The sequence below is a fragment of the Gadus morhua genome, chromosome 5, assembly GCF_902167405.1.
Source record: "Gadus morhua chromosome 5, gadMor3.0, whole genome shotgun sequence".
NCBI classification, from domain to species: domain Eukaryota; kingdom Metazoa; phylum Chordata; class Actinopteri; order Gadiformes; family Gadidae; genus Gadus; species Gadus morhua.
This window is the reverse complement of record NC_044052.1, coordinates 16,456,077-16,474,388: the sequence shown is the minus strand read 5'-3', so window position 1 is coordinate 16,474,388 and position 18,312 is coordinate 16,456,077. Positions and strand designations below refer to the sequence as shown.

Here is an 18,312-nt window from a genome sequence, read left to right as displayed (position 1 = left end):
TGCAAAGCAGCCACAAGTCAGCAAAATGCCAAACTGATCCCCAATCAGTGTTCACGCCACGGCAGACATGATGACGTCAGAGAGTCTAAACCCGAAAGACAGGTATATAGGTGTATCAGGAAGGTACTGGCAAAGGTGTATCAGGAAGGTACAGGATTTGCTCCGTCGAAGTTGTAACCTTGGCTGCGTCCGAAGCTTTATTATGTGTGGCTAACTCGTTGATTTCTTCATTTCGATGCTCACATTTTGTAAGTAAACTTTAAGGAGTTTTGTATGATACTTATTTCAACAACTCGATTGATCCTACTCCTACTACTCGAATTTTCTATGAAGTGGTTGTGACAAAGAAGTTTCCAATTGCCTACTTTACTAAATACTAGCTTTAATTGCAGTCTATCACCAAGTAATGCCTGGAATAGCGATCTATTGATTATAATTAACATCCTAGCACGTGTATAGATAGACTTCAATCATTTTTTAATCGATTTCAGTCAAGTAACCTAATTTCAGCATTCAAGGAAGTAAAAAAAAAGTCATTTTATGGTACAACAAAGGGCAATTCAACAAAAATGTGATTATTTCAACAGAACCAGTGCAATGTCTAAGGAGGAGAATACAGCCAACCGGCCGGATAACACTGCCTTCACCCAGCAGCGCCTGCCCGCCTGGCAGCCCATGTTGTCTGCTGGCATTGTGATTCCAGGATTTGTTATCATTGGGGTGGCCTTCATTGGAATTGGAGTGGCTCTTTTTGTCACCTCACAGAACATCCAAGTATTGGAGGTAGGATACACACACTGATCGATTGGACCAGATCGATTGTCTACAGGTGTCTGTAACGAGCACCACAAACAAACGGAAGGTGATGAAATATGCATGCTAACACCTAAAGGATTCCCTCCCGTTCACACTTGCAGAAAGACTACACTGGGATAGAGACAAACTCATCTTGCTTCAAGTGCACAAACCCGAGGGTCAAGAACTGCAATTGCACCATCAACTTTTCTCTGGACAAGTTGTTTGAGGTAAACAACATAGGGATGGCAATTATATTCATGGTTGAAATTAACCTTGTTTAAATCTTGTTATTTTTTACTGGTTTTGACTTGACTTCATCATCAACCACAGGGGCCGGTCTTTGTTTATTATGGACTGTCCAACTACTTTCAAAACTACAGGAAGTATGGCGCTTCCAAAGACGCCGCCCAGTTGACTGGTGACCTAGCTTACTTTACGGTAAAATAGTTATTCAAGTTTATTTGTTGTTGTTTTTAAGTTGATGGGATTGTTGAAAGGTGGTAATTGCATTTCAAGCAAGTTCAAGAGTTTAAGTGATGGGTTGCCTCAAATTTTCATGACATTTTTCATTTGCATGTCCTATTAATTTATGTCCCAATAGTTTAACCCTCTTTACGGTGTTTGTTGTTCTTCAGACTCAATGCTATTCGTCACAATAAATTGTTTGGCTTCATTTTTATTTTTGTTATTTTTGTTCCTTTGTTGTAGGAGCCCAGTACATCATGTGTTCCCTACCAGAGAGATGCCAAAAACAAACCAATTGTACCTTGTGGCTCCATAGCAAACAGCATGTTTAATGGTAAATTAGTGGTGTAAAAATGTTTAGATGAATCCGTCTGGTTTATGATGTTTTTGTAGATGATTTTGTCTTCTTCCACTCTGTCTTTGTTAAAAAGACACTTTCAAGCTCTTCCAGATCGTCAATAGTGGAAATGTGGCGGTTCCTTTAGATGGAAAGGGAATCGCTTGGTGGACGGATTACAACATCAAGTACCGCAACCCGACTACCAATCCTCTCAAAAACGCATTCAATGGTAAAAAAAACCACAACAAAATTCTAATCTAATGTCAGTGCAGTGCAAATATTACGATGTCTATAACCTTATTTTGCATTGGTTAATTTCTAACTCTAATCAAAATATGTGTAATTCATTGCTCTAGGTGTACAGAAATGTACACCATTTAATTATGCACATGCATACATGCATGCATACATACATAGTGACACTACATTTCCGTACAACTAGATCAATGAATATAAATAGATATAGTGTATGTATGAGATATTGCTCAGATCACCTACAAAGTGAAATGCAGTATACTATTTGTACTTGACAAGATTATTCATACTTTGCTTTCAGATACCGTGAAGCCTATATTCTGGCCAAGGCCTGCCTATGAGCTAGATACCACAAATGCAGCCAACAACGGCTTCATCAACCAGGACTTCCTGGTTTGGATGAGAAGGTCAGCCTTGCCAAACTTCAGAAAGCTGTACAGACGAATCACGGAGGGAGAGTACGCAAAGGGCCTACCGGCAGGGGATTATGCCCTTGTAATTGGTTACAGTATCCTTTTCAACATTTAACGTGTGTGTGTGTGTGTGTGTGTGTGTGTGTGTGTGTGTGTGTGTGTGTGTGTTCTTTGCAATCTATCACATCCTGGTTATGTATTGGAACCTTTGGGGTCTGTCGTATGAAGACACGAGTAGCCTCTATGAATGTTTGTGTAAACCCTACACATACCCTGACCTGTTTTACCAGTTTGCTGCAGCACTCTGTTTTCTGTTTAAGAGAATATGAAAAGCGATGACCTGGGTGTTCCGGAAGGAGTAATGACGCACACAGGCTCTGCATAATGCAAACAAGATATGGAAATAATTTGCTGTGATTGATTGGCATTTGGCGTCTAGTTTAAATGGGTGTGGTTTCAGATAGACCATCAGGACAAGGCCGCCAGTTTGTTTTTCTGATGTCGACATCCACGAAGGAATGACCAAAAGGTTTCGGTGTTCTTGACAGTGTAGTGAACAGCAAGCAATCTGTACTACATCAAAACGCGTAGAAGTGCTGTCTATTTACTTTGGTCTGGAGGCTCATTATATCATGTTATATTGTTCCTTCATTACATGCAAATCCGTCACTTGACGCAAGATGCTTTAGGTAAAATATAATTTCTAATAAGTAGAATCGTATCTCATTTTAAAGCAACCCGAGGACATGGTTACTTGAGTTTAAGGCCATGGTATATCAGTTAATTCAACTAATACTAAGGCCTGTTTGTTTCATTGGGGATTTGGTCAAAGGGAGTGCTTGAGGATCTTAAAGAAACTGACCAATAGGAAAAAAAATAAAAAAAATAATGTATATCTATATATCTATATATCTCTCTATCAGTGGAATTACACTGTAAATAATCAACATGTTGTACAACACATGCTTCACATACCACAATGTTTCATTTGTTTCCTCATCAATAGGGAATATGTATTAACAGATCATTTCCTAATAATGTGATGTGTGCACATAGTCAACAGATATTGTTTTGTAACCCCAAACATCTTAATCGAATGTGTGGTGATTATAATACTATGTTGAAGTCCTTAATTCACTGTACCCCAGATTACCCCGTGAAGGCTTTTGACGGGAGAAAGAAGGTGGTTTTCAGCAACGTGTCTTGGATGGGTGGAAAGAACCAGTTCCTGGGTATTGCCTATCTGGTCATTGGCTCCCTATGTGTCGTAATGTCAATCGTCATGCTCATTGTCTATGCTAAGTTCAAGTTCCCAGATGAAGAGTAATTCAGCATGTGTCCATCAATTGGCCACACAGAACTCGCTAGCAATTGTCCAAAAAACCTAAACAAATCTGGGACTGTAATCACGTCAAATGTTTTCATTAACAAGTGAAGAGGTCCATTCAAGAGTCAGAATGGACAATCAGACATTTGTTTTCTTGCGTCAATGGTTTTTAGTGATGGGAATCCATGGCAAAGCCTACTGTAGGCACCGTGTGGAGTGTGCAGAGTTGAAAAATCATGGTAGTTTATGGTGGACGTATGAAGTATAGGACAGTTGTCGGGTATAAAATACACCGCCCTCTATTTTAGGTTCGTTTTTAAATTAAATGCATTCAATGACTTTACTTTTAGGCTAGTTTTTAAGTTGAATACATTCAGTGACTTTCAGAATTTTTGTTTTCTATTTTTTTCATAAGACAGATCATTCTTCTCAGGCTTTTGGAGTTTTCGGTTTTCTCTTTGTACAAAGTAAGGGTATTGAAAGCCATATTCGTGAATTGTGGTCATTGCAAATGGTTTCAATTTGTGTATTACATTCACTTTTAGAAACTAACTATCGACTGCGTCTTACTATTTGCTCGGGGTATCGGATACGTAATGCATTATATTAACATGTATGGTTTTACTTGAGTGTATTCATAACATCTGTTATGTTTTATCTATATCGACGAATATTTTCCTTTATATTTTATCAATAAAATGTTTCAAAAATCAAAGAAATTATATCTTTCTATTGTGAGTCGACTTGACATAAATTATGTCTTTGAAGTTTTACACTTCTGCTATCAAAGGGTGTTGCCAATACCATTTCGTCCCAGCACTTACAAGTTCCTTATCTGGCATGGGCCTCCTTGGTGGGCCTGGACTTTACCTGGGAGGAATTGACTTCACCTGTGATCTCTAGTTGTGAAGGAGGAAGCATTCCCAAGCTGATGGATGGTCTCTGACTTTACATCACTGTACACAGTCTTTATAAGAATACACTGCAAACTGTGTTCCCGGTTTTCATTAATGTAATATTGATCACACGTACAAAATGATTTACTTAAAGCAAATGCAAATATCTAGCCAGCAAGAGCCTATTCTTCGTATGAGTATTCTCAACCATATTTCCGTATGTACCAGAATATAAATTATGAAAAGAAATAGAGGTAGTCTGGTGATGAAAAAGGATTTCATGCAGGATACTTCTTGACTGTGTTTGTGTGTGTGTGTGTGTGTGTGTGTGTGTGTGTGTGTGTGTGTGTGTGTGTGTGTGTGTGTGTGTGTGTGTGCGCGCGTGTGTGTACAGGATAGGGAAAGGCTGCAAGATCCTGTCCCATGCTTAGTCAAAATGCTCAGTGGGAGATGTAGTTTTAATCTGCACTGTTCAATTGAATACTGACCCACTGAGACGACAAGTACCACAATCCCTTGCACACAATAAATCTGACGGCTACTGTCTGCCGCGTCTGACAGCGGCACTCGTTGGCTGCAGTTGCTATTGATGCAGTGGTCCGCTTGAACTGCGTTGGGTCTTTGTTAACTTTCCGTTTACGAACGGTCGTCGTCGGCCGACCAAAAAGATGTCCGACGTGGGTGAAGAAAATTCTGGCACCATGGAAGTGTCGGCTGTCCAAACGGTAGCCGATACCTCTGTGTTGCAGAAGCATATTCGCAAACTTGTCCCATTGCTGCTGGAAGATGGCGGCGAGGCCCCGGCGTCGCTGGAAACCGCCCTAGAGGAGAAGAGCTCAGTGGAGCAGATGAAGAAATTCCTCTCTGATCCTCAAATTAACTCAATCCTCGTCGAGAGAACTTGCCTCAAAGGTTGGTCTCCTGTATATCACTGTAAATGATATGAAGTTATACGCTTATCGGAACGAATCCGTCTGATCGATGACAATGAACGGTGTCCCGTAGCTGCAGCACACAAAGGCAAACCACGCAGTATCATATTGTAATGTTGGTTGATGTTTAATGTGGTATAGTCAAATTTAAAGTGTGGAAATGCCGGGTTAAAACGAGCCAACAGCACCATGGTGCAATTTAGGCATCCCAACTACAGACTGTAACATTACAATGAATTGCTATGGGCGTGGTGATGTATACTGTAATAAAGATAACAAGAAACTTTGGGGCAATAACCGTATACACTTGGTAATTTGAAATACACGATATATTATATTTGTATATGGCTGTATTTGGTCAACAATGGTATTATTATGTAGCTAGCCTTGCCCTTGACAGCTCCAGGCACTTGCGTGATCGAGCTTCTATCAACATCTATTTTTCGTTGCCAAATCGGGATCTACTAACGAACAATGCTTAAGCACTGTCCGATGTTGTGATCGAGTCCCGCCCTCATTCACATGACAAACTGCTGATTATGTTGGGTGCTTTGGACTGACTTTACGGAACCTCCAGCACTGCGGTGTTCAAACCGGTGACCTCACTTGCAAGGGAGGGTGCGGTGCTGGATAATAAAAGTCATCCGATAGACCGACCGAAAAGGCATTATTGCTGAATCACAGCCTGTAATTATAGCATAGCCAATAACAATCATGCAATAAATTTATTATACATATCTGTGGTTGTTTTTTCGACATTCAATGAATTTCATTTTAGGGTTTCACATGGTCCAGTCTTTCTAATATCATACCTGTCATGTCACTCCTTTGTTACACAGAGGATGTCGGAGATGAAGGAGAGGAGGAAAAGGAGTCCATTGCGTACAACATCAGCATCGATATCCACTATGGGATCAAGTCCAACAGGTAGCCGATGATCTTAAATACGATCCATAGTGTTTTGCTATACCATCAGTGCATACATTTCTTAGCATGGATTGCATATGTCCCGAGTGGGAATAGAAAGTTACGATTTGGATGATACTTTATTGATACCAGACGGGATGTTCTGTGCTGATATTGATGCCCTTGATATTTGAACCATATTGCTAACGCCTAGACTTGCTTTCTTCTGCCCAGCCTGGCCTTCATCAAGAGGGCGGGTATGGTCGATGCGGACAAGCCCATCTCCACCCAGGTGCGCGTGCTGACCCTGAGCGAGGACTCCCCCTACGAGACTCTTCACTCATTCATCAGCAATGCTGTCGCTCCGTTCTTCAAGTCCTACATCCGGGAGTCCGGCAAGGCGGACAGGTGAGACTGAGAATTGGATTTCCAAGTTGCCATGGTGGTAGTCAGAAATTGGCAGGAGTGATGGTGGCTGTAATTCCACCCTTGAATATCTACCGATGCTGTTGACTATGACAATGCCCTAATTGTTACGGCAGGGAATTTCTATTTTTCCTTTTATGCTGCCATTTTCTCAACATGCCTTAAACATAGTCCAGCTTTCATTTCCATCCCAGCTTGAAATCCAGTGCCTTGCTAGTTACCTTTTGCAATGTTTCCCAGAATGACTCGGCAAGATATAATACCCCTAGTGGTAGAATGATAGAACTTCAACAGAACCATTTAGAATTATCCCAGTGCCATGACTTGCAAAATAATGTTCCGCTCAGCAGTGTACTTGTTATACAAGTAACATTACCAAGTATAAAGAAAAACTGCATGACCTTTGTAATTAGCACAGGACTTGGCCCTAAGGCCTGAGAGACTTCATTGTTCCCCTTTTTTAATTATCATTTATTCCAATAATTTGCCAACGCTACAATGGCATTTAGTTTGACAGCATATGTTTGGTATAATATTCTCGTATAAATTACCAGGGATGGGGACAAAATGGCGCCATCCGTGGAGAAGAAGATCGCCGAGCTGGAAATGGGCCTGCTCCACCTTCAGCAGAACATCGAGATCCCGGAGATCAGCCTCCTGATCCACCCCATCATCACCAACATCGCCAAGCAGTGCTATGAGCGTAGCGAGAAGCCCAAGGTCACTGACTTTGGGGACAAGGTGGAGGACCCCACCTTCCTGAACCAGCTGCAGTCTGGGGTCAACCGCTGGATCAGGGAGATTCAGAAGGTGAGGTGTTGTTGGGTATTTGGTCAACAATTGCCAAATGCGTTAGACATCTCAGCTGAGATTCTTTTGTAGGGTTCATATGTGATCATTCGTTTAGCTTTTGACATAAGAGCATGCAAGATAAGGAAAATGAAACAGCCCATGTAAGGCGTATTTTTAATGATTAAGCAATGTTTTTGAGAGCCATGGTATGGAATTTAAACTATTGATTAGACTAATTAATACAAATCCCGTTGTTGATGCATTCACTTGACAAACGTACAAACATGACCATTTTAGGGACTTTGATATCCACGCTTGCTTTAAAGGCATTTCAAATATTCCATTGGTTGTCGGTGATTACATTTATTTATTTATTTATTTATCTCCTCCATGTCGTGCGAAGGTGACCAAGCTGGACCGCGACCCGGCGTCGGGCACGGCGCTGCAGGAGATCAGCTTCTGGCTGAACCTGGAGCGGGCCCTGAACCGGATCCAGGAGAAGAGGGAGAGCCCCGAGGTGCTGCTCACCCTGGACATCCTGAAGCACGGCAAACGCTTCCACGCCACCGTCAGCTTCGACACTGACACCGGTGAGACGCCTGCAATATATATATTTCAACTTCTTATACATTTTTTTCTTATTTTCTATCGTTATTTTTAGTTTCTTTAGTTGTTTTTTCTTCAAAAAATGTAAATTAATTTAATTTCCCACCTATCTTTATATGTTATTTTTATATCTGTTATATTCCAAAAATGTAAAAACAAAATCCTAACTTTCTGTTTGTTGGCACCAGGCCTAAAGCAGGCAGTGGAGACGGTCAACGACTACAACCCCCTGATGAAGGACTTCCCCCTCAACGACCTCCTGTCGGCCACCGAGCTGGACAAGATCCGCCAGGCTCTGATGGCCATCTTCACCCACCTCAAGAAGATCAGGAACACCAAGTACCCCATCCAGAGGGCCCTGCGCCTGGTGGAGGCCATCTCCCGTGACCTCAGCTCCCAGCTGCTCAAGGTGCTGGGCACCAGGAAGCTCATGCACGTGGCCTACGAGGAGTTTGAAAAGGTGGGTGAGGTTTTGTTTCTTTTCGACAACAACTATAAGCTGCTCTCTTTTTAAAGTCGGGGCATCCATGGGCTTTCCCTGTTTATTTTAAACGCAAAAAAGGGAAAATATTGCTTTTAATTCAATATCAATAACCGGTGTTACATTCATTATATGTCTCCTATTTTTCCTTGTATCATTTTACCCGACTGTAGGCTTGCTCTCCTTTCCTCAAGGCTTTTCCAATCCTATGCACAAAAGTGTCTGTGGTTCCCGTACTCACCCGCTGCAATGTCTTTTGCGTCTGGCTAGGTGATGGTGGCGTGCTTCGAGGTGTTCCAGACCTGGGAGGACGAGTACGAGAAGCTGCAGGTCCTCCTCAGGGACATCGTGAAGAGGAAGCGTGAGGAGAACCTCAAGATGGTGTGGCGTCTGAGCCCCGCTCATAGGAAGCTGCAGTCCCGCCTGGACCACATGAGGCGCTTCAGGAGGCAGCACGAGCAGCTGCGGGCCGTGATCGTTCGAGTCCTCAGGCCCCAGGTAAGGATACCACTATTAAACATGCAGTTCACAAAGAGCTTTAACACGTACAATAACAACTATTAAAATTGAAAGTAGAGCAAACATCCCTAATCAAGAGGATTTGAAACCTTCTGTAAAAAAAACTCAATAGGGCAAATTAAACATTAGTACAGTTAATATGAGTGTATAAAATACAGCTGTTTTATATTTAAAACAATGGCCTCAGAAGCATGTTTCGGTGATATTTTGCCTACCAAATTTCCGATTATGTTTTGATTGAGAACTTTATTGAACAACATTCAGCAAGAAGTGTTCAGAAGGTTAAAAAAAGCCCAAAGGCTTGTTTCCATTGTGGTCCTTAAGATTGAAAGGGGGAAACAGCGCACGGACATAAAACATTAAGGATGATCCCGTGCGGTTTCCAGATCTCTGCCGCGCCACAGCACGCCCCCGGAGAGGTGGCGGAGCCCCAGGACATCAAGGTGGCCGAGGTGCTGTTCGACGCGGCCGACGCCAACGCCATCGAGGAGGTCAACCTGGCCTACGAGAACGTCAAGGAGGTGGACGGCCTGGACGTGTCCAAGGAGGGCATGGAGGCGTGGGAGGCGGCCATGAAGCGCTACGACGAGCGCATCGACCGCGTGGAGACCCGCATCACCGCACGCCTGCGCGACCAGCTGGGCACGGCCAAGAACGCCAACGAGATGTTCCGCATCTTCTCGCGCTTCAACGCGCTCTTCGTGCGGCCGCACATCCGCGGCGCCATCCGCGAGTACCAGACGCAGCTGATCCAGCGTGTCAAGGACGACATCGAGTCGCTGCACGACAAGTTCAAGGTGCAGTACCCCCAGAGCCAGGCCTGCAAGATGAGCCACGTCCGCGACCTGCCGCCCGTGTCCGGCTCCATCATCTGGGCAAAGCAGATCGACCGGCAGCTCACGGCGTACATGAAGCGGGTGGAGGACGTGCTGGGCAAGGGCTGGGAGAACCACGTGGAGGGGCTGAAGCTCAAGCAGGACGGGGACAGCTTCAGGGCCAAGCTCAACACCCAGGAGATCTTTGACGACTGGGCTCGCAAGGTATGGGTCTGACACTCAAGGAATTTACTATTTCTTTCCTGTTTAAAACATTTTTGAGGACTAAAATCATTGCCCTTCATTTAAGCTGTTGAAATGTTGCGATAGCTTCCCATATCCGTGACATGCAGTCAACACCTTATTGCCATTTGCTGATCCTATAATACTAGTTATTTGTATTTGTATACATTTATAATTTAGTCAAACATTAAGCCTTTGGTCTTTCTACCTTGTATCAACATTAACTTATTTTAGTCATTTTACCAAATGTTATCCTTTTGTACTTATTGCACCGTGGGTCAGTGACCAACACAATTTCGATTCCTCTATTTGTATTTGGAATTGACCACGAAGCTGCCCTTTGAACCAAAACAAACCCCACGTCTCTTCGGCCTAACCAGGTTCAGCAGCGCAACCTGGGCGTGTCGGGACGCATCTTCACCATCGAGAGCAGCCGTGCGCGCGGCCGCACCGGCAACATGCTGAAGCTCAAGGTCAACTTCCTCCCGGAGATCATCACCCTGTCCAAGGAGGTGCGCAACCTCAAGTGGCTGAGCTTCCGCGTGCCGCTCGCCATCGTCAACAAGGCCCACCAGGCCAACCAGCTCTACCCCTTCGCCATCTCCCTGATCGAGAGCGTGCGCACCTACGAGCGCACGTGCGAGAAGGTGGAGGAGCGCTCGTCCATCTCTCTGCTGGTGGCGGGCCTGAAGAAGGAGGTGCAGGCGCTCGTCACGGAGGGGATCGCGCTGGTCTGGGAGTCCTACAAGCTGGACCCCTACGTCCAGAGGCTGGCCGAGACCGTCTTCAACTTCCAGGAGAAGGTGGGTGGGGAGGGGGCATGAGAGTTTACAATGTTACCAGTTTAGATTTAGTTGACATTGTTTCCATGAGAAATGCTTTGATAAAAGCTTCTTAACTTAGGTAATATATATACTCTGTCTCACGGTTGAAGACCTAGTCGTTCCTTTCCGGGCCGTGCTCTAAAGCCTTTGTTTCCTCATCACTTCCCCACCAGGTGGACGACCTCCTGCTGATCGAGGAGAAGATCGACCTAGAGGTGCGCTCACTGGACACCTGCATGTTCGAGAACAAGATCTTCTCCGAGATCCTCAACCGCGTCCAGAAGGCGGTGGACGACCTCAACCTGCACTCCTACTCCAACCTGCCCATCTGGGTCAACAAGCTGGACATCGAGGTGAGCCCCCGGCATGTCTTGGTGGCAAGGGATTGGAAGCGAAAGTTCACAGTCTCTTTGGGGAGAAAGTGTTGATTGAAAGTAAAACCTCCTGTCCTCCTTCAGATCGAGCGGATCCTTGGAGTGCGTCTGCAGGCCGGTCTCCGGGCCTGGACCCAGGTCCTCCGGGGCCAGATGGAGGACCGGGCTGATGTGGACATGGACACTGAAGCCCCACAGGCTGGACACAAGCCTGGAGGAGAGCCCAAGATCAAGGTAGGCTACATGGTTCTCTGTGGTTCTCCTTAAGGCGATGTCTTTTTTATTTTTTTTATGAGATTTAGGATTGTGTTTTCCTGCCTATGTAAAGCACTATGTGTATGAAAGGGGCTATATAAGAAACTTACCATGCCTTGGCTAATGTCTTGTTTGATAAAATGTCATTCCGTAAAATAAACATAAACTAGAGACCGAAGTCTGAATTTCCCCATTAGAATTTTGTCTTTTTACCAGCAAAAATGAACTTTTTTTTTTATTGGCCAAGCAATTGTTTTAATATTTATCCCTCAACTGTTTGTACTTAAAGTGTATAATCTCAGCCATTGGCGGGTAGGTGAATTTGGAGACTGCTGGAGACTACATGCCAGCTCGTCAGGCCTGTTGCCGGTCCGCCCGCTCCGAGCTCCGCTGACCGATGGCTTTGTGTTTCAGAACGTGGTCCATGAGCTGAGGATCACCAACCAGGTGATCTACCTGAACCCGCCCATCGAGGACTGTCGCTACAAGCTGTACCAGGAGATGTTCTCCTGGAAGATGGTCATCCTTTCCCTACCCCGCATCCAGAGCCAGAGATACCAGGTACCCACGGCGTTTTCTTTGGGCCTTTAGACAGGCACGGTGTCCGAGATGGAGGAAAACAGCCGCACTGTAAATAGCCTTCTCAGTAAGATTATGTCAAACAATCTTTAAGAATAATTAATTTACTTGTATAATAATTGTCAAATGTTGTAATTGCATAGTTGGTCTATTTTCTTATTACCACCAGTGCCTCTAAATAAAAAAAATATTTGCCCCTTCTCCTCCTATATTAAATATCTCTTCCTACTAATAATAACAAGTTATTCTGGTGATCCCCATCATCCATTATGGTGTACGTGATCTTTATTTTCTTCATGTTCTTATCTTTAGTGGCACTAGTGCGGTGGTGCACTTTCATTCCGACTTTGCAAAGTATACAAGCTGCCTTTTTAGCCGGCTGTCTGGAAATGAGGTGGCCCTTGTTTCCAATGAGATCACTTGCAACAGCGCTGCTTGTCATCTTTATTCCCACCCATCCTATTAAACACAGAACAAGGCCTAATGTGAGTCTTCCCACGTGTGCTGTAGTTTCTGACACTGCCTCTGGCGCTGCTCCCCAGGTGGGGGTTCACTACGAGCTGTCGGAGGAGGAGAAGTTCTACCGTAACGCCCTGACCCGGATGCCCGACGGCCCTGCGGCCCTGGAGGAGGCCTACAACTCTGTGGAGGACAACGTGGGCGAGGTGGAGCAGTATGTCAAGGTAGGAACCGCTGAAGAAAGTAGGGCCACCACCGCTGATTGGGTTTCATACATTTATGGAACTAGGATGTGCAGCACAAGTTATAATTTTTTTTCTATAGATTCTTTCTTTTTTATATCTCCAAATTTCGAACGTATGCTTTGTGTCCTCCTACTAATCCCTTTCTCCTCATCCCCGCCAACAGGTCTGGCTGCAGTACCAGTGCTTGTGGGACATGCAGGCAGAGAACATCTACAACCGCCTGGGCGAAGACCTGACCAAGTGGCAGGCCCTGCTGGTCCAGATCCGCAAGGCCCGCGGCACCTTCGACAACGCCGAGACCCGGAAGGAGTTCGGTCCCGTCATCATCGACTATGGCAAGGTAAGGCAGCCCCTTGATTATGTTGAGATGGCAAATTAAAGCCAAAAGTTTGAGCAAAGTGAAACCAAATATCATTGGTGATAGGATGACACTTTATTAGACCTGGAAGGCAAATTCAGGTGATGCAGCAGCAAAGGAACAGTGCAACTCAAACAAAAGAAGATTCAATGAGAATACAGTGGATTATTCACTATTAATATATAGATATTATAGATGGATCAATTCTTTATTTATTTTTTACCCTGTTCTTTGTACAATATCGCATATAAATACCCATTTGCTTTCGTGCATTTCCCTGTCTCTTAGGTCCAATCCAAGGTGAACCTGAAGTACGACTCCTGGCACAAGGAGGTCCTGAGCAAGTTTGGTCAGATGCTGGGTCAGAACATGGCGGACTTCCACTCCCAGATCTCCAAGGTACAGTTCCTCCCCCCCCCCCCCCCCCCCCCCCCCCCCCCCCCCCTTTTTTTAAGCATCTTAATTGCATTGCTTAACATGTGATTCGAAATATTTATATGATTTTTTTATTTAAATGTTAATCTGTCCTGTTTATTATTGCTTCCCTTCTGCAGTCTCGCCTGGAACTGGAACAACACTCTGTGGACACCGCCAGCACCTCGGACGCTGTCACCTTCATCACCTTCGTCCAGACCCTCAAACGCAAAATCAAACAATTTGAGAAGAATGTGGATGTAAGTACTTCATCATTTATACTATTTCTCAACACGACCTACTCTTTGATTAATTCTGATCTCAAAATGATCCACTCATCCACGTTTCCCTCTGATCCCCTAATGGTCTGACTCTGTTCCGTCTCCCAGTTGTTCCGCAACGGGCAACGTCTGCTGGAGAAGCAGCGCTTCCAGTTCCCGCCCTCTTGGCTCTACATTGACAACATCGAGGGCGAGTGGGGGGCCTTCAGCGACATCATGAAGCGCAAGGACACCGCCATCCAGCAGCAGGTGGCCAACCTGCAGATGAAGATCGTCCAGGAGGACCGCGCCGTGGAGGGCCGCACCACCGACCTGCTCACGGACTGGGAGAAGGCCAAACCAGTGGCTGTAAGCAGCCGTTACATTTCCCAGTCTCAATGTCTTCGCAGGCCAACAAGACATTATATGAACCGTAGCCTTCTGAACGTTGAAGGGAAACTCTCCCTGATTAGACTCCGAGATTAGAAAATGGGAATTTTCGGGCATCATCTCGATTTTAAAGCGGGTTTCTTTCAAAGTGTTGATGATGTCTATTATCTGCTTTCAGGGGAGCCTGCGTCCGGAGGAGGCCCTCCAGTCCCTCACCATCTACGAGGGCAAGTTCGGCCGCCTGAAGGACGACCGGGAGAAGTGTGCCCGCGCCAAGGAGGCCCTGGAGCTCACCGACACCGGGCTGCTCAGCGGCAGCGAGGAGAGGGTGCAGGTAAACAAAGGCCCGCTCAAGGACCCACATGAAGGGACAACACACAAGGCACTCGATTCTTTGTCTTTTGTCTTTCTTTTTGGCAAAATCTTAATGTCATCACCCTATATGGTGTGTATCCCAAAAATTTATTATTTTATTTTCGGTGGGATTGTAGGTAGGCATTGGGTCTAGAACAATGTCCCATTGATTAAAATGAGACGGTTCAGAAACTTGTCACGTCTCATACCAGCAGTTGTGGTCTGGTAGTCACTAGTCTTGAGGCAAGACTTGTTTCTTTCTGACGTAATACCTTTCCCAACAAGTTTATAATGGCGTTGTGTGGCGTTTCCGGACACCGCTGTAGACATTAACATCTCCTGAAGGTCTTGTACTGACTACATGGTGCGTCTGGTTCCTAGGTGGCACTGGAGGAGCTGCAGGACCTGAAGGGAGTGTGGTCAGAGCTCTCCAAGGTCTGGGAGCAGATCGACCAGATGAAGGAGCAGCCGTGGGTGTCTGTCCAACCACGCAAGGTAACAGAAGAATTGCATACGTCAGAATCATGTGGCGGAATCGGACTCTCATGTGCCCTCTCAGAAATGCTTAGGTTCATGTGATGTGAGCTGATTCTAGATACCCGTTATCTAAATGTTTTGTTCTGTGTTGTCGTCCAAAGCTGCGTCAGAGTCTGGACGCTCTTCTGAACCAGCTGAAGAACTTCCCGGCGCGTCTGCGCCAGTACGCCTCCTACGAATACGTCCAGAGGCTGTTGAAGGGCTACATGAAGGTCAGACATAACGCCTTTACTACAAAATTCTCTCAAAATATCTGCAGATTAATGCCGAGAGTGAAGATGGGTTTTTCATCAGACGTTGGGGCTGTGCAATCAATCAAAATTGAATTGCGGGTCGAACAATCTCCAAACTAAAGAAGAAACATTTTTATTATTTTTTTTTATTTGATGTTTTATAGAAACATATATAGAACAGCTGGATGCATATTTGTATATATTTTTTTAAGTTCTCAGTTGCAATCTCTTTTTTTTGGAGAGAAAGGCTGAATAAATGCATCCTGTTTTCAAATTCAAAAATAATCATCTGAATAATCATGATTTCAATATATATTTATATATCGAATAATCGTGACTATGACATTTTTTCTAATAATCGAGCAGCCCTAACAGATGTTTTTCAAATCTTTCACCAGGTCAACATGTTGGTGATCGAGCTGAAGTCCGAGGCGCTGAAGGAACGCCACTGGAAGACACTGATGAAGCGACTGCACGTGAACTGGGTGCCGTCGGAGCTGACCCTGGGTCAGGTCTGGGACGTGGACCTGCAGAAGAACGAGATGGTGGTGAAGGATGTCATGCTGGTGGCCCAGGGAGAGATGGCTCTGGAGGAGTTCCTCAAGCAGGTGAACACAACGTTAACCAGTGGGATTCTCTTAAAATTTGTGCAAGATTTGTGTCGAATTTATCTGTTTTATTATTTTTATCTGCATGTTTTGATTATCTTGTTTCAATTGAGTCTATTTAAGCTTGAATTGGCTGTCATTCATTTGATCCAGGTTCCAATACACAATTAGGATCGTTTTTATTTATTTTTTCCATTTTCAGAACTTTTTTTGGGGAAAGGCATTTAGAAAGATCATAAAAATCGATTTAATCTGTTCCAAGCAATTGCGAGATTTCTTGCCAGGACTTAATTTGGCTGTCGGAACATGCAACCATTTATTTTATCTTGAGTATGCGCTTGCTATGCATACATTGCGGGCTGTTCGCACGCATAGTGGTCCGAGCAAGGCCACGCGGACATGGGCGGGGTCGATGGCTCCAACGTCACGCAGACCAAAGCCAATGCGACGTTACATTGCCCTGAATGTCTCCGTCCAGATCCGGGAGGTGTGGAACGCGTACGAGCTGGACCTGATCAACTACCAGAACAAGTGCCGCCTGATCCGAGGCTGGGACGACCTCTTCAACAAGGTCAAGGAGCACATCAACAGCGTCTCCGCCATGAAGCTGTCCCCGTACTACAAGGTAAGTGCAGCAGCCTTCATATTGTATGTATATAAAGGACGTTTTCATGCCGTCCACGACCAACTTAATATATTTTGATCAGTAAAGTCATGTATACATTTATAATACAATGTTGCAAACATGAGAACATTTATCTTAGGTATATTGCTTATCAAGAAAATATTCCCCTTTTTATTTTTCAAACATAACGTTTAAATTAAACTGCCAAGGCATCCATATATATGTAATTACTAGAGCTGTCAGTTAAACGCGTTATTAACGGCGTTAACGCAAACCAAATTTAACGGCGTTAAATTTTTTATCGCGCGATTAACGCAATTATTTTATAAAAAAAAAAAAAAATTTTTTTTTTTTTTTTTCTTTGGCTCAAAACAAAGAAGCAGTAGCCTGACTGCTATGTTCAAATGACATATGTTCAAATGACATTTGTTCAAAGCAGTCGTTTAATTGCACTAAAGGCTCTTTTTTTGTATCGTCCTGTTTTGATGAGTGTATATGCCAATGTTGTTATCAATAAAAAATCATTTGCACAAGGCAAGCCGATGCACTTCACCATGTTGATAAGAGAATTAAAATGAGAAGAATTATGGGACAAAAAAATCAAGGGATATTTAGCATAGAAAAAGAATTTGCGATTAATTAGTTAACTATGACATTAATGCGATTAATCACGATTAAATATTTTAATCGCTTGACAGCTCTAGTAATTACATTCATTTGTTATCGATCTTCCCAATTTGTCCCCAGCTATATCCCACATATCGGTCCTGACTCATAGCACTACCGTATTAAGCGAGCCCCCCCCAGACACGGTCGTACATTAACCACATGGTCATTTCCACTTTCCTTCTTCCCCCCCCTCCACCTCCAAGGTGTTTGAGGAGGACGCGCTCAGCTGGGAGGACAAGCTGAACCGCATCATGGCTCTGTTTGACGTCTGGATCGACGTGCAGCGCCGCTGGGTCTACCTGGAGGGCATCTTCACCGGCAGTGCGGACATCAAACACCTGCTGCCGGTCGAGACCCAGAGGTTCCAGAAGTAAGTCAGAGATGGCAATACTTCGGCAAAGACGGTCTTTGTTTGACTGTGGAAAAAGTGGAAATGTCTACCTGTAGGCATCCTAGAGCGAGATGCCATCTTTGGAAAGAAGCAACCGCTAAATGACTAAATATTAAATTGAAGGATTTGGTCAACATTTCCCTTCTGGGAATAATAAAGTCTTGTATCTGGTCTGGAGTAGGTATTGCACCCCCAGCAAACCATGGCTAATATTTCCTCCCTGGTGTCTCTCTTTGTCTCTGTCCCTCCCAGCATCAGCACAGAGTTCCTGACCCTGATGAAGAAGGTGACCAAGTCTCCCCTGATCATGGACGTGCTGAACATCCAGGGGGTGCAGAGGTCCCTTGAGAGGCTCGCGGACCTCCTGGGCAAAATCCAGAAGGCCCTGGGAGAGTACCTGGAGAGAGAGCGCTCCTCCTTCCCCCGGTAAAGATTGTTTTTTTAAAATAAGTCTCGTATTTTTTCTGATTTGTTATATTCCAATAAACTGCAATGCACACATGTAAGGATCCTTCATTATTGT

At 44.5% G+C, this 18,312-nt stretch overlaps 2 protein-coding genes across 4 annotated transcripts in view; both read left to right on the top strand.

Annotated features, from left to right (window-relative positions):
• The first annotated feature begins 83 nt into the window (after nucleotides 1-83).
• Nucleotides 84-3,945, top strand: tmem30b (transmembrane protein 30B). 2 transcript variants are annotated; one of them, XM_030355787.1, is made up of 8 exons: nucleotides 84-248; nucleotides 588-783; nucleotides 918-1,025; nucleotides 1,129-1,236; nucleotides 1,507-1,597; nucleotides 1,695-1,832; nucleotides 2,160-2,366; nucleotides 3,420-3,945. In XM_030355787.1, exons 2-8 carry the CDS (start codon nucleotides 598-600, stop codon nucleotides 3,596-3,598), a joined length of 1,017 nt encoding a protein of 338 aa, XP_030211647.1. In that variant the 5' UTR covers nucleotides 84-248; nucleotides 588-597; the 3' UTR covers nucleotides 3,599-3,945. The 2 variants fall into 2 exon arrangements, with proteins under 2 accessions (XP_030211647.1, XP_030211648.1); XM_030355788.1 differs by having other exon boundaries at nucleotides 130-148.
• Nucleotides 3,946-5,047: 1,102 nt separating this feature from the next.
• The window catches only part of dync1h1 (dynein, cytoplasmic 1, heavy chain 1), a 42,441-nt gene continuing 29,176 nt past the window's right edge, over nucleotides 5,048-18,312 (top strand). For both annotated transcript variants that reach the window (XM_030355786.1, XM_030355785.1), the window contains exons 1-24: nucleotides 5,048-5,406; nucleotides 6,266-6,353; nucleotides 6,567-6,740; nucleotides 7,313-7,568; nucleotides 7,954-8,140; nucleotides 8,345-8,616; nucleotides 8,908-9,135; nucleotides 9,543-10,196; nucleotides 10,595-11,017; nucleotides 11,212-11,391; nucleotides 11,497-11,646; nucleotides 12,082-12,228; nucleotides 12,789-12,929; nucleotides 13,114-13,290; nucleotides 13,597-13,707; nucleotides 13,863-13,982; nucleotides 14,112-14,351; nucleotides 14,551-14,706; nucleotides 15,108-15,221; nucleotides 15,365-15,475; nucleotides 15,895-16,104; nucleotides 16,583-16,729; nucleotides 17,602-17,768; nucleotides 18,042-18,215. In XM_030355786.1, the coding sequence (XP_030211646.1) occupies nucleotides 5,163-5,406; nucleotides 6,266-6,353; nucleotides 6,567-6,740; nucleotides 7,313-7,568; nucleotides 7,954-8,140; nucleotides 8,345-8,616; nucleotides 8,908-9,135; nucleotides 9,543-10,196; nucleotides 10,595-11,017; nucleotides 11,212-11,391; nucleotides 11,497-11,646; nucleotides 12,082-12,228; nucleotides 12,789-12,929; nucleotides 13,114-13,290; nucleotides 13,597-13,707; nucleotides 13,863-13,982; nucleotides 14,112-14,351; nucleotides 14,551-14,706; nucleotides 15,108-15,221; nucleotides 15,365-15,475; nucleotides 15,895-16,104; nucleotides 16,583-16,729; nucleotides 17,602-17,768; nucleotides 18,042-18,215 (4,871 nt within the window). In that variant the 5' untranslated portion in view covers nucleotides 5,048-5,162. The remainder of the gene's footprint in view (nucleotides 5,407-6,265; nucleotides 6,354-6,566; nucleotides 6,741-7,312; nucleotides 7,569-7,953; nucleotides 8,141-8,344; nucleotides 8,617-8,907; nucleotides 9,136-9,542; nucleotides 10,197-10,594; nucleotides 11,018-11,211; nucleotides 11,392-11,496; nucleotides 11,647-12,081; nucleotides 12,229-12,788; nucleotides 12,930-13,113; nucleotides 13,291-13,596; nucleotides 13,708-13,862; nucleotides 13,983-14,111; nucleotides 14,352-14,550; nucleotides 14,707-15,107; nucleotides 15,222-15,364; nucleotides 15,476-15,894; nucleotides 16,105-16,582; nucleotides 16,730-17,601; nucleotides 17,769-18,041; nucleotides 18,216-18,312) is intronic.

Excerpts from the sequence above, each read along its gene's own strand:
- tmem30b (XM_030355787.1), top strand. The coding sequence starts at position 598 with ATGTCTAAGGAGGAGAATACAGCCAACCGGCCGGATAACACTGCCTTC. Across the intron at positions 1,237-1,506 it reads GTGACCTAGCTTACTTTACG|GAGCCCAGTACATCATGTGT; the intron begins GTAAAATAGTTA and ends CCTTTGTTGTAG. Across the intron at positions 1,598-1,694 it reads AGCAAACAGCATGTTTAATG|ACACTTTCAAGCTCTTCCAG; the intron begins GTAAATTAGTGG and ends TTTGTTAAAAAG.